At 42.6% G+C, this 14,910-nt stretch overlaps 1 protein-coding gene across 1 annotated transcript; it reads left to right on the top strand.

The window, feature by feature from the left end:
* Positions 1-1,370: 1,370 nt before the first annotated feature.
* On the top strand, positions 1,371-7,723 carry SMLR1 (small leucine rich protein 1). The gene is given in 2 exon segments (NM_001410413.1): positions 1,371-1,552; positions 7,291-7,723. Coding segments are annotated over 2 exon segments (213 nt in total). The 5' UTR covers positions 1,371-1,425; the 3' UTR covers positions 7,377-7,723.
* Positions 7,724-14,910: the final 7,187 nt, after the last annotated feature.

The following is a 14,910-nucleotide window of genomic DNA, read 5'->3' as shown; positions in this document are numbered from 1 at the left end:
CACTACCCTTTGCAAGAGCATAAAAATATGAAACACTTTGGGATAAATCTGATGGGAATCCAGTTACTGTTCATTGCTTAGGAAGCCAGCTAAGCATCCCACAGACTTTCCTCATTCTTATGATTTTATAGATTAGGGTGCTGACTTTATAGCTGGGACTAAGGCTCTGCAGGGCATGCAAAACCCTTGATGGAAGCATTCAGGAGGCATTGACAGCCACATGTCCCTAGTAGCATCTGCCAGCCACTCAGCAAGGCAGGCACCAAGTAGCAATGGGAGACAGGGCAAGAACATGAGAAGAAAAATGAACCCAAGAAGCGGACTGTCTATTCCCCTCTCCCGATTTCCTAAATTCTCCAGAAGACCTTTCAATGTAGAAATGATTTCAGTTGGTTTTAGTTCAATAGACCAGTATTTCACATTTTTTTCCCTAACACAGTCAATGGCAACTCAAGTCCATCCACCAGCCCATATCAACATGGTCTATTGCCCTTTTCGTCTTTTCCCAGAAACTTGATCCTTACCACACTGCCCACATCACTATCATTCCAGGGGCACACTCTACTGTTAATGCTGGGCTACAGGAAGGCGTAAGCAGGAGACAGAGGAAGTGCCAGCTACTAAAGTAACAAGCAAAACCTGATGTGTCCGTGGGAGAAGGAGCTGGGATCATGTGACCTTCCATTCTTTCACTCTGTCCTGTGGCCCTTCTCGTTCTGTGGCTGCCTCCACTCTCGGAAGGCAGGTACCACGGCTTAGTCTGTTGTACACCCAGCTTCCAGTCAAGAGGCTGGGTTGTAGTAGAATTAAATGTATGTTGAATAACTGAATAAACCAGGGTACCTCTCAGAAAAACACTCAGAGCAGGACATATTAGACAATGTCTTTACATATGGAAAGACTGTTGTTTCTCCTTCCTCATATTAGTTGTGTCAATTGTGCAGGAAGGAAAATTCACTTTTTTCCAGACACAGATACATTAACGTGGCTCTTAAGTAATTTTTTTCTCTGAAAATTAGAAAATGTAGGAAAAGTTCTTGCTACGGCTGGGACTATTTGGGTGGGATATGTATAACAACCACGTTTGCTTGAAGGCAGGTCCTTTTCACATCAGATACACTGAATACAAAGAAATCAGGGTCACCAGGGTGACCATCTGGTGTCACCCCCACCCTCCCCAGATAAATCCTCATCTCTGGAGTAGCCCTGGGGGGCATCACCTTTCAATTCCTCTATACTCTGCGGCTGAGTTACAGAGTAACCTGCGCAATCCTCTCAGAATTCATGGGGCTGTTTAAATAGAGCAAAGTCCACAAAAAGTTCCACTGGGACGTGCAGAGCAAAGGCCAGGGCCCCAGAGGAAAACAAGGGCGGACTCTGAGCAGAGCTGCCCTCATCGGGAGCCGGGCGTCTGTGGGATTGGCGATGAGCCCCGTGCTGCGGGAGTTCCTGAGGGAGCTCCCAGGCTGGTTCCTGCTCGCGGGGGTCTTCCTGCCTGTGACTTTGCTGCTCCTCCTTCTCATCGCCTATTTCAGGATCAAACTGATGGAGGGTGAGTGAGAAGCCACACAGGGCAGGGGTTAGAGGTCCTTTCTCACGGCACACATTTGGAAACGAGTCAATGTACTGTCTGTTTTTCTGGAAGGCTTGGAGCTACACATCTTTTAGACACATGGGTGCTTCTCAGGGTATCTTTGTTGGTGAACATGACAAGGTTGGATCCTTCCAGCAGCATGGATGGGGCTAGGCTCAAAGACCTGCCATGGGGACCCCTTAACAGCATCCCCTCACAGACAGCTGAACCATAAATCAGCAATTTGGACACGTGATGGCTTGTCTCTGTCCCTCGGGACAACAGACTCACAAACATTACAACAGGTTTCACATCTGCCCTCTCCACCTGACAGATGTGTGTGTGCCTGTGAGTGTGTGCACACAGGCTTGCTTCTCATCCTCTGAACTTCTAATAAGGAAAAATACTGAACGTTGTGCTAGCACATAGTGTTTGGCAAATGTCAAGCCCTAATAGATATTTTATGGCTTGGTGTGAACTTTGCATGAAACTGCAGTCTTCAGACGCAAAAATAAAATAAAATTAAATTAAATTAAATTAAATTAAATTAAAAAAAAATCCACCCTCCCCACAAACATACAAAAGGCAAAAAAGCTCAGAAAGCTTAAAGCAATTGGGCAGCTGGGTCTTGGATTGAGACTGTTTATTCTGCTGTAATGGAAATGAATGAAACTGCACTGCGACTTGATTGACTAAGTGTTAATAACATAACCAGCAAATGTTAGATGACTATGAGGTTAATAGCTCTTTTAGCAACATCAACCAAACCCAGTAATAGTTCTTAAGTTGGATGATGTATTAAAGTCCTAAAAAAGCAAATTTGAAAACCCATCCTCAAATGATCCTTTGCTTCTATTTCCCGCTGGGATCTGTGCATCCTTTTTTTGGAGTCATTCCTGATTACATTTGCCACACAAACTCAGACTAGGCATGTTTTCATTTTATGTGGATCTGATCCCTTTCGTTCCATATTTTCCTTTCTTCTTAAAAAAAAGAAAAAGAAAAAAAAAAACCCTCTATTAACATGCAGCTTTTATAGTTCCTGGAGTTCCTGGAGTGGCGCAGTGGAAACGAATCCAACTAGGAACCATGAGGTTGTAGGTTCCATCCCTGGCCTTGCTCAGTGGGTTAAGGATCTGGCATTACTATGAGCTGTGATGTAGGTTGCAGACGCAGCTCGGATCTGATATTGCTGTGGCTGTGGCATAGGCTGACAGCTGTAGGTCCGATTCGACCCCTAGCCGGAACATCCATGTGCTGCAGGTTTGGCCCTAAAAAGCCAAAATAATAATAATAATAATAAAATTATAGTTCTTCCTGTAACTGTTTTCCTAAGGGCAAGTAGTAATATCTTTTCTCCAGTGTGAGGGCAAATGAGATCACTTGGCCCCAAATAAAATATCAGCAATTTGAATCTCTATCTAGCAGCTCCCACTTAAAAACTATAAACAGATGGTCACATGTCATGTCATTAATCTTCCAACCAGGGTGATGGCGAGTGTAATCATTCCTATTTTGCTCCTGCAAAGAAAGGGACCTTGAGGGATTAACTGGTATGTTCACAGAACCCCAGAGTCCTGCATCCTGAAACAGAAAATCATCTTTGTGCCTCACACGTCCTAGTCTGTCAGGCAAGAGAGGCATTTTTAGCTGTGATGGAAAGCATGCGGAGGTATTGTAATCATTCCACATTAATCCCTACACTTCAAGCCTTAGGAGGTAATGGTGCATGTAAATTTAATTAGTATGTAGAGAGCATCAATTTTCTCGCCAAGGAAGAAAGAAAATTCTCTCACATCCTGCACTCTTCAATCTGTGTCAGTTGCCTTGAGTAGCTCTTGACGGAGACGTCTGTGTCTCGAACGTCCCATCGCCAAACCCTTCATCATCCACCGCCAGGGACATTTCATTCCTCCTCAGGATGTTTTGATTATCTCATCTCCCCAAGTCCTGAGATTCCCAAACTGCTACTTTTGGTGCCCCTCAAAATACCATCAAGCTGATCAAGAACGAACTGCTTGCTGAAATAACCAACACTGCTGAAAATAGTCACTATGGAAAAGAAATTGTGTCTACGGAATGCTTGAAAGTTGGTTTTTTTGTTTTTTTTTTTTGTCTTTTTGTCTTTTCTAGGGCTGCTTCTAGCGGCATATGGAGGTTCCCAGGCTAGGGGTCTAATCGGAGCTGTATCCCATCAGCCTACACCACAGCCACAGCAACGTGGCATCTGAGCTGTGTCTGCGACCTACACCACAGCTCACCAAAATGCTGGATCCTTAACCCACTGAGTGAGGTCAAGGATTGAACCTGCGTCCTCATGGATACTAGTCTGCTGAGCCATGATGAGAACTCCTATGTATGTTTTTGTCATCAGTAATCAAAACAGTAACAGATAAGTATTTAGAAAAGTCAGAGTAAGTTAAGGGTTAGCAGAGTGAAATTGTGAAGATCTCAGACTGCCAAGTCAAACCAAATGGGCCTTTAAAATTGAAACCAAATTCCAGATCTGTAGCAATGGTCACACTAATTCACCCCCCTTGAAGTTTATTATTTCTATAAACTAGAAATAATAGCAGGACAAATCTGTAGGGTTGGTATGGCGATTAAGCGAGAAGATACATGCAAGGTTCTTAGCAGTGCCTCTTCTGAATAACTACTAGTCGTCATGACCCCTGCTGACATAAATTCTAAGAAGGCAGTGTTTGTGTCATTATAATAATAGCTATCATTAAAATATACCCAGTAGGATTTTCTGTGTGGCGCAGTGGGCTAAGGATCTGGCATTGTCACTGCAGCATCTTGGGTCACTGCTGTGGTGCAGGTTCAATCCCCACCCTGGGAACTTCCACAGCCAAAAAACATATTTTTACCTAGTAGCCATTATTAAAATTAAAGATAAAATCATTTATCTTTATTTTAAAACAAAATTAATGATTTGAAATTAATAATTAAGGAATAACCCAAAGTCACTCACCTAGAAGCTGGTAGCCATGGGGTTTGAACTCTGGCTGTCTGGCTCCAGAGCTATCCCTCTCAGCCAAAACCCTACTCCTGGAGTACTATACACAGAGCATATGTTCAGCAGTTATCCTTTTGACCAAGGCAAATAAACTTATCACCAACCTGAGCGCCAGCTGTGGGAAAATTTAAACAAGTCTAGGATTTTACAAAAGTTTTAAGAGGATTCGATTAGTCTCTTTCTATAACAGGGGTTATTATTGATGCTGGCGATTCCTCGGCATACAGACATAGCTCTGAGTCAAGGAGATTACATTTCATCTGTGGCCCAACAAGGAAAACTTCATTGCCTGCAGAATACTCGGCAATTATAATTTTCACGGCCACCTGCCTAAACTTACCTGTCCGATCACTCGGCACCCTCCTTCATAGAGCCGTGAAAATGAAATGATAACCAAATTGCAAGCTGTTTCAGGAGGATAAATTAGTTGCCTCGCTCTTTGCACTGTGCCTGGCACAGACATTTGGCTTCCAGGATAGATAATTCAGTGAGGAATGATGTTTCCTCTTGGTCTTTATCTCCTAGTTTTCCATTTTCCAGCTCTCTTATTTCAATATCATATGAAGGTTACACATTTTCACTTGTGTCCTGGCTTTTCATTCAAAGCCCCTGTTATGCAGTTAGCCTTTGGTAATTAAGAACAAAAGGGAAGAAATTACTTATATGGCCTGGGGCATCTCAAGTAATACCTTGGAACGAGATAATCTATGTGGAAAGGCAGTGAAACTGAGCGGCTGAAAATGTGGGCTCTGGAATTAGTCTGCCTTGGATGGAATCCTGAATCCATCAGTTTCTACGATCTTGTGCAAATTGCTTCTTCTTCTTCTTTTTTTTTTTTTTTTTGTCTTTTTTTTAGGGCTGCACTTGAGGCATATGAAGTTTCCCAGGCTGGGTCTAACCGGAGCTACAGCTGCCAGCCTCCGACACAGGCACAGCAATGCAGGATCCGAGCTGTGTCTGCAACCTACACCACAGCTCATGGCAATGCCAGATCCTTAACCCACTGAGCAAGGCCGGGGATCAAACCCAACTCCTCATGGCTCCTAGTTGGACTCATTAACCTTTGAGCCACTAAGGGAACTCCAAATTGCTTCATTTTGACTTCTCTATGCCTCCATTTGCTCATCTGTAAAGTAAGAATAATAATGGTGACTATAACATAATTTCATTGCAAAAATTAAATGAGAGGATGCAAAGGGCTTTTCTTTTCTTACTTTCTTTTTTTTTTTTCTCCAAGGACCATCACCTGCAGCATATGTAAGTTCCCGGGCTAGGGGTGGAATCAGAGCTACAGATGCTGTCCCAGGCCACAGCCACAGCATGCGGGATCCAAGCTGTGTCTGCTACCTACACCACAGCTCACAGCAATGCCAGATCCCCCAACCCACTGAGCAAGACCAGGGATTTAACCCGCATCCTCATGGATACTAGTCAGATTCATTACCCGCTGCACCACAACCGGAACTCCGCAAAGAGCTTTTCATGGTGTTTGGCACAGAAGTGATCAACAAACATTAGCTGTTAAATTTCGAGGCTCCTGTAACCAAAGACCTGTTAACCATCCAATGCATATGTACCCCCTCATCTGAGATGACAGGCAATGTGGAAGCAGAGAAGAATCCAGGTCAAGAAATGTGCATGTGTCTTGGAGTACATGGCATATAAATTGCCTGGCAAGGAATAAATTGGTTGGATTTGACTTGGAGGCCAAAAAGAAAATTTTCAGGTTCAATTCTATAAATATGCATTATTTCCTATGAGACTATAAGGAATCTGGTCTCTGGCGAGGATAATTTAATTAACAATACTTCTGATAATAAACTTTCAGAGTAAAAATCGTTTCAGTTATGCATGTTGGTGGCATTCAGGAAGAGAGATGTACTTTTTTTTTTAATGTAACCGGAAGATCTCAAAGGATACTTGTCAGGATCTCAGAGCTAAGAATCAAATTTACTACTGACAGAGAGGTAACAGGTGAAGCTACAGAACAGCTAAGAATACACAGAAAGATGATGCAAAACAAAGGCCAAAGGGAGGAGAATGATTGGGGGTGGGGGTCATGGAAAGGGGCCTTGTATCAAATATTACAGAGGAAGGGAACTGGTGCCACCAGATTTAGTAATTAGGACATCATTGATAAGTCAATATTTTAGTATAGTAGCTATATCTGAAGTTATATTTTAAGGGGTTGACGAGTGTATAAATGGTGAAAAGCTGAAACTCACTTTTCAGGAAATGATGCCAAAAGGTAAAAAGGAGACTAATTTGACTTGTCTGAAGACTACAAACACCCAAATTCATCTTTGGCGGGGAGGAGCAGGGACAGAAACCCTTATTTCCATATCCCCAGACCTTGGATTAGAGACATGTATAATAAATGCTTATTCAATGAGGGCATCTTAACTTGAAATTAACAATCTACTGATTACAAAATATACTTAGCATGTAACAACTTTTATTACAGTGGCAATGTGCCTCCTCTAACTAGGACTGTTCTTTCGAAATAAGCATTTAGATTTGGGGGGGCGGGCAGTGGTGAGGAGGGGAGGAGAGACCTTGCACTGGGCATGCTGTGATGACTATGGCTTCGGTAACTTGACACCAGGGTAGAAGTGCTGGCCAACCACCCCTTAGGACTTGTAAATGACCTGTGGCACTTGGCTGCTCTCAGAGCACTAACTGTCATTCTTCCTTTCAGTTAATGAAGAACTGTCACAGACTTCCGATCGCCAACACAATCACGAGGCTGGCTCTTCCCTGAACCAGAGAAAGAAACGGACGTGACTGTTGGGGACTGATCAATGGCTAAAGCACAGTATGTTTCTACTGGTCAGAGAGCCACGGTCACTGGCTTAGCAAATAAAGTAGGTTAATAAACCAGAACCACAGCAAAACAGGAAGAATACTAAGATGCTTGCTCTGAACCATATTGGAAAGTGGCAGCTATTATCCAAGAGGAAGGCTATGAGACTCAGCTTAAATAGCAGTTCTTCAGAGAGTCCCAAGAAAGTAAGATTTGTTGGATGTTCTCTATGAACTGGACGTGTTGTAACTTTTTAATTTTTATAGGACCATGTCTGCTCTGAAGGGCATTATTTTCAAAATAAAATTCTTAAGTGTCATTATTATATAATCCCGTGGAAGCCCACATTATTGGAGGTGGAGGAAACTCTGGTAGAGATCAAATGAATACCCAAGGATGAATGCCTATGGATTCCCGCTAAGTTCCTACTTCCTCCTCTTGCAGCTCAGCAATGCTTAAATGACACCTTTTCAGGCATTATTTCTGGTTCTTGGTCTGCTTCTTGCCTTTTCCCAGTTGCTGTCACAAGTCCACTGTCACTGTGGGACCCCACAAAACAAGCAGTCTTCTGATACTAGGTATGGGTCACTGTGAAAGTAGCTTTCAGTATGACACAACTTGGAAATACTGGTAATTTGGTGGGAAAAGGACACAATATCCATGGAAGTCAGAGGGAGAATAATAACTCAAGACTTTGCCTCTAAAACCGAAACATTGGGGAGATGCTTTTAACTATAGAAAGAAGTCAACATTTCACTAACAGATTTCTTCTTTCGGTGGGAACTCCAAAGGGCCGGCATAGATAACCGACAAGAAACATTTAATTCAAAGTAGTTGTTCAAATAGTTTGTAATTACTACTGTGTTCTTCAGTTTTCTACTTAACAAAAGATACTTACATCTAAGTGTAAGTCTGGTTACCTTCTAATGTTGGCATATGAATCTAACAGGCTATTTATTAGACTGATTATAAAATATAAGTTCCAGTAAGAAATGCACAGACTTCTGTAGTGTCATACGAACTTGCAAAAGATCCCACGGACGACTCAAAGCAAGAATGCAAATATCCAACACCAGATAATTTCTGTTCGCTCCCCCTGACCCTAAAATTCTTAATATGTATCCAGTGAGTTTTTAGCCTCCATTCTCACTTCTTGCATAATATAAAACTCACTGTTCAACTGGAGACACTCATTTCCATGGTTTATTGCATTTGATTACAATGGAAATGTCTGCTGGGGCTTCCAGACCGAGGTAATTTAGAATAACAGTGTGCGTGCCATATGGAAGAAATAACAATATTCTCGAAGTTCTGAGAGGGATCTCTTTTTATCCTCTGGTGGAAATCAACCTATGTAAAAGCGCTTTCTTTGAAAGAAGGTGCGAAAGGATGCATCGTATTCCCAGCTGCCAGCCAAATCTGTGGTTTGGACACCACCGTTTGTTCCACCTTCTTCTGGAAACGGGCACTCTGGAAGCCTGACTGTGGACTCTGGTGGAGGCATTCCACCACCGCTGCCTTACCAGGGAAAATGCACCTCAGCTACCATGGTAACAGAGGAGCCCTAAGCACCCATGTTTCCAGCGATAAGCATAACCAAGTCATTTAAGCAAGACCCAATTCCTTTGCTGCTCTTGCATAAGATGAGGATATAAGATATACATACATACATATATATATACACACACGACTGGGTCACTTGGCTGTACAGCCAAAATTGACAGAACATTGTAAATCAACTATAATAATTTTTTTTTAAAAAAAGATGAGGGTATAAGGAATTTCCAGTGAAATCATGAATAGAATCATGAATGGTTTTTACATGTATAATTTTCCCATGGAGAGACCACGTCCAAGGGTTTCACTACCATCTGCTTGAAGGCACTACTACTGGATTTGCTGGGTCCCTCAGACAGCACCACCAATCACCTACACCATCGTACCTTTGCCCTCCACAGGTTCAGGGTCGGTGTAAGATCTCCTTCCAGCACGTGCTGCCTGGCTTCTCTTCATCGCTGTTGCCACCTAAACCAGGCTGGTGGTCTCCTTACATTATCCAATACTCTGTTCCAAATGCAATGCTCCAAAACCTTTCAACAGGGGCCAAAAACATTCCTACAACCCTAAGTGGCCTCACCTCAAAAGTTCCTAACCCAATTTCTAATATTCTAGTATCTGTGAGAACTCCCAATTCTGCTTCCCTGACTTGAGACCTTCAAAAAAACCCACATCAATGGGTGCTCTAAGTTCTGTTACATAGCCACTTATTCAATGTAAAAGAATTTTTTTTTACAGCACTAACCCAAAGCTGTTAGTCCATATTGTCTTTCTGTCTCTGGTTAACTGCATGGGTAATTTAGAATGTGGCACCGAGACACCACCAGTCCATGACCACTTCCTCATATTCTGAGCTTTTACATGTTGACAAAACAGAAAATGGGCCATGGAGGGGCACACATCATGTTCCCTAAAGTATTATTTGCAACCCTTTAAGAACAACTCACTTATAAGTAATTGAACGAGGTTAACAGCCTCCGGTATTTTCTAGATATAATTTAGTAGCAACTGGAAAAATCAAGAACAGATAAACATTTTCATATACCCACAGCAGCTTTCCTTGAAATCTTAAGTTCTGCAGCAAAATTGTATCTCAGAAATTAGAGTTCAGAATGGTTAAACACATTATGGAAATAAATTTTCTGACTTATTTATAAAACGTTCGAATTTTCCAACAAATGCTCAAGAGTCTTGCTTTCTGACTTTATAATTAGTGTGCTAATCAGAAGAGGCCTTGGAGTTTATCAGAATTTATGCAAAGGCATTCTCCCTGACAAATGAATGACAAATAGAACATCAACAGGAAATATGTATTCAAAACTATTTATTTATAATTACCACCAGATTGAAATTCTTTCCATTTAAAAAAATTTCAAATCCATATTCCAAAAACTAGATTCTTAAGGGCAGAGGTTCTTAACCTTTACTTAGGTAATAACGAAAACAAAAGCAAAAACAAAACCTCAAAGGGCTTCTTTAATTTTTTTTGCTTTTTAAGGGCCGCACCCACCACCTATGGAGGTTCCCAGACTAGGGGTCAAATGGGAGCTACAGCTGCCGGTCCACGCCACAGCCACAGCAATGTGTTATCTGAGCTGCGTCTGTGGCCTACACCCACAGCTCAAGGCAACGCTGGATCCTTAACCCACTTAGCAAGGCCAGGGATCGAACCCGAGTCCTCATGGATACTAGTCAGGCTCGTTTCCACTGAGCCACAACGGGAACTCCACTTTTGAGAATTTAATGAAAACCAGGAATCATGTTTTTATAAGAAAAATGCATATCCTCATGCAGATACTGGGGGAAAGCCTAGCTCCTTGAAGTCCATCGGGGAGTCTATAGTTAGGAAGATGGAGCCGGAGTCTCCAGAAAGGCCATCTTAGTTGCCACACAGCAGAGGATGAGCAGACCATAAGCGTTCCTGACATCACAGGGCTCCCAGGAAATCCAAGTCCACTTCAAAGCCGAAACCTTCCCTACAGCCTCCCAGGTATCCTGGCTCTCAGTGGCTCCGAGTTCAATTAGGCAAAGCCCTCACAAGAGTACACAGCAGGTAGGCAGTTTCTCCCATAATTTGCTTTTGGTGGATTAACCCGCATACAGTGCTGTGAGTACCTATAGTGATAACTTTGTTTTTTTGTTTTTTTTTTGGAGGGTATTACTGTGCCAGGAGCTCCACAAGACACTTTATACATTTTTAATTCATCTAACCATGAAAATATCCTTCTATTGAGATGTATGATTATGCTCACTTTGCAGATGTATAAGTACCTTCATTAAAGTTACATGGTTCAATTACCCTGAGAAGTGGATTCAAATGCCCATCTGTAGGATTCTGAAACCAGTGTTTTGGAGGCAAATACTTTATGTGACTTCAAGCTACTATAAACCTAATTTGGCATCATGACTATACATAGGACCAGTGTTTTTGACCCCGTGGCCTAGGGTCAGGAGTTTGACACCTCAGTTGACCATGTTCTCTTCCTGGGCCAGTGCTCCACTGTGGCCCGATTCCAGCAAATATGTGAACAGGTGCACACAAGGAAACATGCAAGTCTACGTAGACGTCTGTAAAAATAGTCAAGTGTATTTCATTGTCTCAGCAGTGACATTTGCATGTCCTATTTCTTTTCTTTTCTTTTTTTTTTTTTTTTTTGTCTTTTCTAGGGCTGCACCCACGGGATATGGAGGTTCCCAGGCTAGGGGTCTAATCGGAGCTGTAGCTGCCGGCCTGTACCACAGCCACAGCAACGCAGGATCTGAGCCACATCTGCGACCCACACCAGAGCTCACAGCAACACCAGATCCTTAACCCACTGAACACGGCCAGGGATCAAACCCGCAACCTCATCATTCCTCATCATTCTTAGTCAGATTCGCTAACCACTGAGCCACGACAAGAACTCCCGCATGTCCTATTTTCTAAACGTAAGGGTTAGCAAGTGTGTAAGACTCTGCTGGAAACTGACCAAAGCACCATACAACACAAGAGCAATGTACTCTCTCACAATACACACAACTTTTTTTTTTTTTTAAACAGGGGCTTTGTGACTTTTCCCAGTTGTTTCCTTTATTTTTTAAATTATTATAATTGATTCACAACATTCTGTCAGTTTCTGCTGTACAGCAAAGCGACCCAGTTATACATTTATATACCTTTTTCACATTATCCTCTATCATGTTCCATCACAAGTGACTAGATATAGTTCCCTGTGCTGTCTGGCAGAATCTCATTGCTTACCTATAGGCTTTTATCAATAGAATATTTTAACAGAATGCTATAATGAACCCCCATTTGCCACTGCAGCAATTATCAACTCATGGCCAATCTTGTTTCACCTAAAGCACAACTCACTCCCCCCATCCTCCTGTTAAATTCTCAGACATTATATAATTTTATCCATAAATAAAGGAAAACTTTAATGAACTCCATGCTCGGCAGTAGTTATGCTACAGTTTGCTTCATTGCCGGAGTCCTGGTGATAATTACTCGATGAACTGTGGCCTCTGCACATCATCAAGAAAAACGGGAGTTACTCAACAGTGAAATGCCCCAGATCCACCAACCGTATACTTTTTTAAAACAATCTCATTTTTTAATCACGCTATGGCCCATAGGAAATGTATTGCTCTGTTTCCTGTGTTCCACACAGGATTGCTGGAAAGCTTATGTGAAATACTTATAAAACCCCTATACAATTAAAATTATTACTTTTCACCCCCAAATTACTTTGCTCTTAAACAATTAGCACCTGGATGTCTCACCTAGTGAAACTTGTTGACCTACTTCCTTATCATTTAGGGTTTTGTAAGCTCAGTTCACAGAATGAGATAACATTCTGAGAATTATTTTGCAAGAAATACAAAATACTAAAACAGAAAGTCCTGCTGCCATAGTCACAGGTGGCATGATCAGCACTGTTCCCAGCTGCTCTTTGGGTACCAAGCACCCCCCAGCCACTTCAGACATCTCTGGGACCCCAAACTCTGTCCTTGCCATCTCAGCTGGTAAAACAGAGCGCTGGCTGAACACTGCTTTTCCTCTTCCATCAGAGCTGCCACAGACATACTTCCTATCATCAGAAATATGGAACGACATGGTTCTCAATAAACACTGGCAAGGTCAATGTTTATTTTGTTTTGTTTTGTTTTTGTTTTTAATGGCCACACACAAGGCATACGGAAATTCCCGGGGCCAGGGATTGAATCCAAGCCTGGCCTGTGACTTACACCGCAGCTGCAGCAATGCCAGATCCTTTAACCCACTGTACTGGGCTGGGGATTGAACCCACACCTCTGTAGCAACCAGAGCCACTGCAGTCGAATTCTTAACTTACAGCACCGTAGCGGGAACTCCGATCTCTGTTTTAAATACAGATGTTTATACATACATGCTTTCTGATGAAAAATAAATTAACAGAATTACATTTGGTTCCATAATGTTTCTAAGGCTTGACTTGCTGAAGAAGGATTCCCCAGAGAGGAATTGTTTTTTTATTTTTATTTTTTGTCTTTTATAGGGCTGCACCTGCCACATATGGAGGTTCCCAGGCTAGGTATCCAATTGGAGCTGTAGCCACCATCCTACACCAGGGCCACAGCAACACGGGATCCAAGCCACATCTGCGACCTCTACCACAGCCCACGGCAATGCCAGATCCTTAATTCACTGAGCAAGGCCAGGGATTGAACCTGTGTCCTCATGGATGCCAGTCAGGTTCGCTAACTGCTGAGCCACGACGGGAACTCCCAGGAATTGTTCTTATAATAATTCTAAAAATAATGAGAAAGACCTTTCACAAGGTGAGAGATCGTTTAGTGGGAACAGATCCCAATGGCAGTTATTTAAATTACACTGAACATACTCATTTTGAATAACTAGGGAAAGACAGTCTACAGAACATTGTTTTATTTTTTTGCTTTTTAGGGCCACACCTGTAGCATATGGAGGTTCCCAGGCTAGGAGTCAAATTGAAGCTATAGCTTCAGGCCTACACCACAGCCACAGCCACATCGGATCTGAGCCTCCTCTTCAACCTATACCACACAGCTCATGGCAATGCCAGAGCCTCAACCCACTGAGCGAGGCCAAGGGTCAAACCTGCGTCCTCATGGATGCTATCAGATTTGATTCCACTAAGCCATGATAGGAACTCCTACAGAAGATTTTTTTTTTTTTTTTTTTTTTGGATTTTTACCTTTTCTAGGGCTGCTCCCATGGCATATGGAGATTCCCAGGCTAGGGGTCTAATCGGAGATGTAGCCACCGGCCTACGCCAAAGCCACAGCAACACGGGATCCAAGCCGCGTCTGCAACCTACACCACAGCTCACAGCAATGCGGGATCCTTAACCCACTGAGCAAGGCCAGGGATCAAACCCGCAACCTCGTGGCTCCCAGTCGGATTCGTTAACCACTGCGCCACGACGGGAACTCCCTACAGAAGATTTTAAATGGAATACACCCTATTGGTCATTTGCTGTACAGTGCTTTTAATGTTTAAAAGAAAATTCAGCACTCATCTGATGTGTCTCAGTGAACCATCCCAATTAGACACGGATGCAGCCTCAGCAGAGCCTGCTCTGCCCAACACATTAAGGCCCAGTAGACTGCAGATGGTATGCAAAACTGAAGCAGAGGAGGAGCTTTCAGATGGTACAGCTAAAATATTTCCCGAAACAAAACAAAAAATACACGAAGAAAACAAACAAAAATATCCTGCGGAGACTCTGTAAAAGCTGGGGTGGATTATGCCACCAGGCAGAAGGAATTGGCACTCTAAACAGCAGATCTGCAAACATTCAACAATGTTTTAGTCATCTGAAAATGGTGAGGCTGGCGGCAGCAGCAAATTAGAAAAGATCTGAATAACAGATCTCAAAACGCTACATTCCGCCAAATATGACGGTGTGACCCGGGTTTATTTTTGCAAACCTTCATAAAAAGGGAGCTGACAAG

The sequence above is a fragment of the Sus scrofa genome, chromosome 1, assembly GCF_054392235.1.
Source record: "Sus scrofa isolate SSC_HxYL_T2T_F1_AM1 chromosome 1, Sscrofa_HxYL_maternal_Yorkshire_Landrace_v2.0, whole genome shotgun sequence".
Taxonomy (NCBI): domain Eukaryota; kingdom Metazoa; phylum Chordata; class Mammalia; order Artiodactyla; family Suidae; genus Sus; species Sus scrofa.
This window is presented reverse-complemented; position numbering and strand designations above follow the sequence as displayed.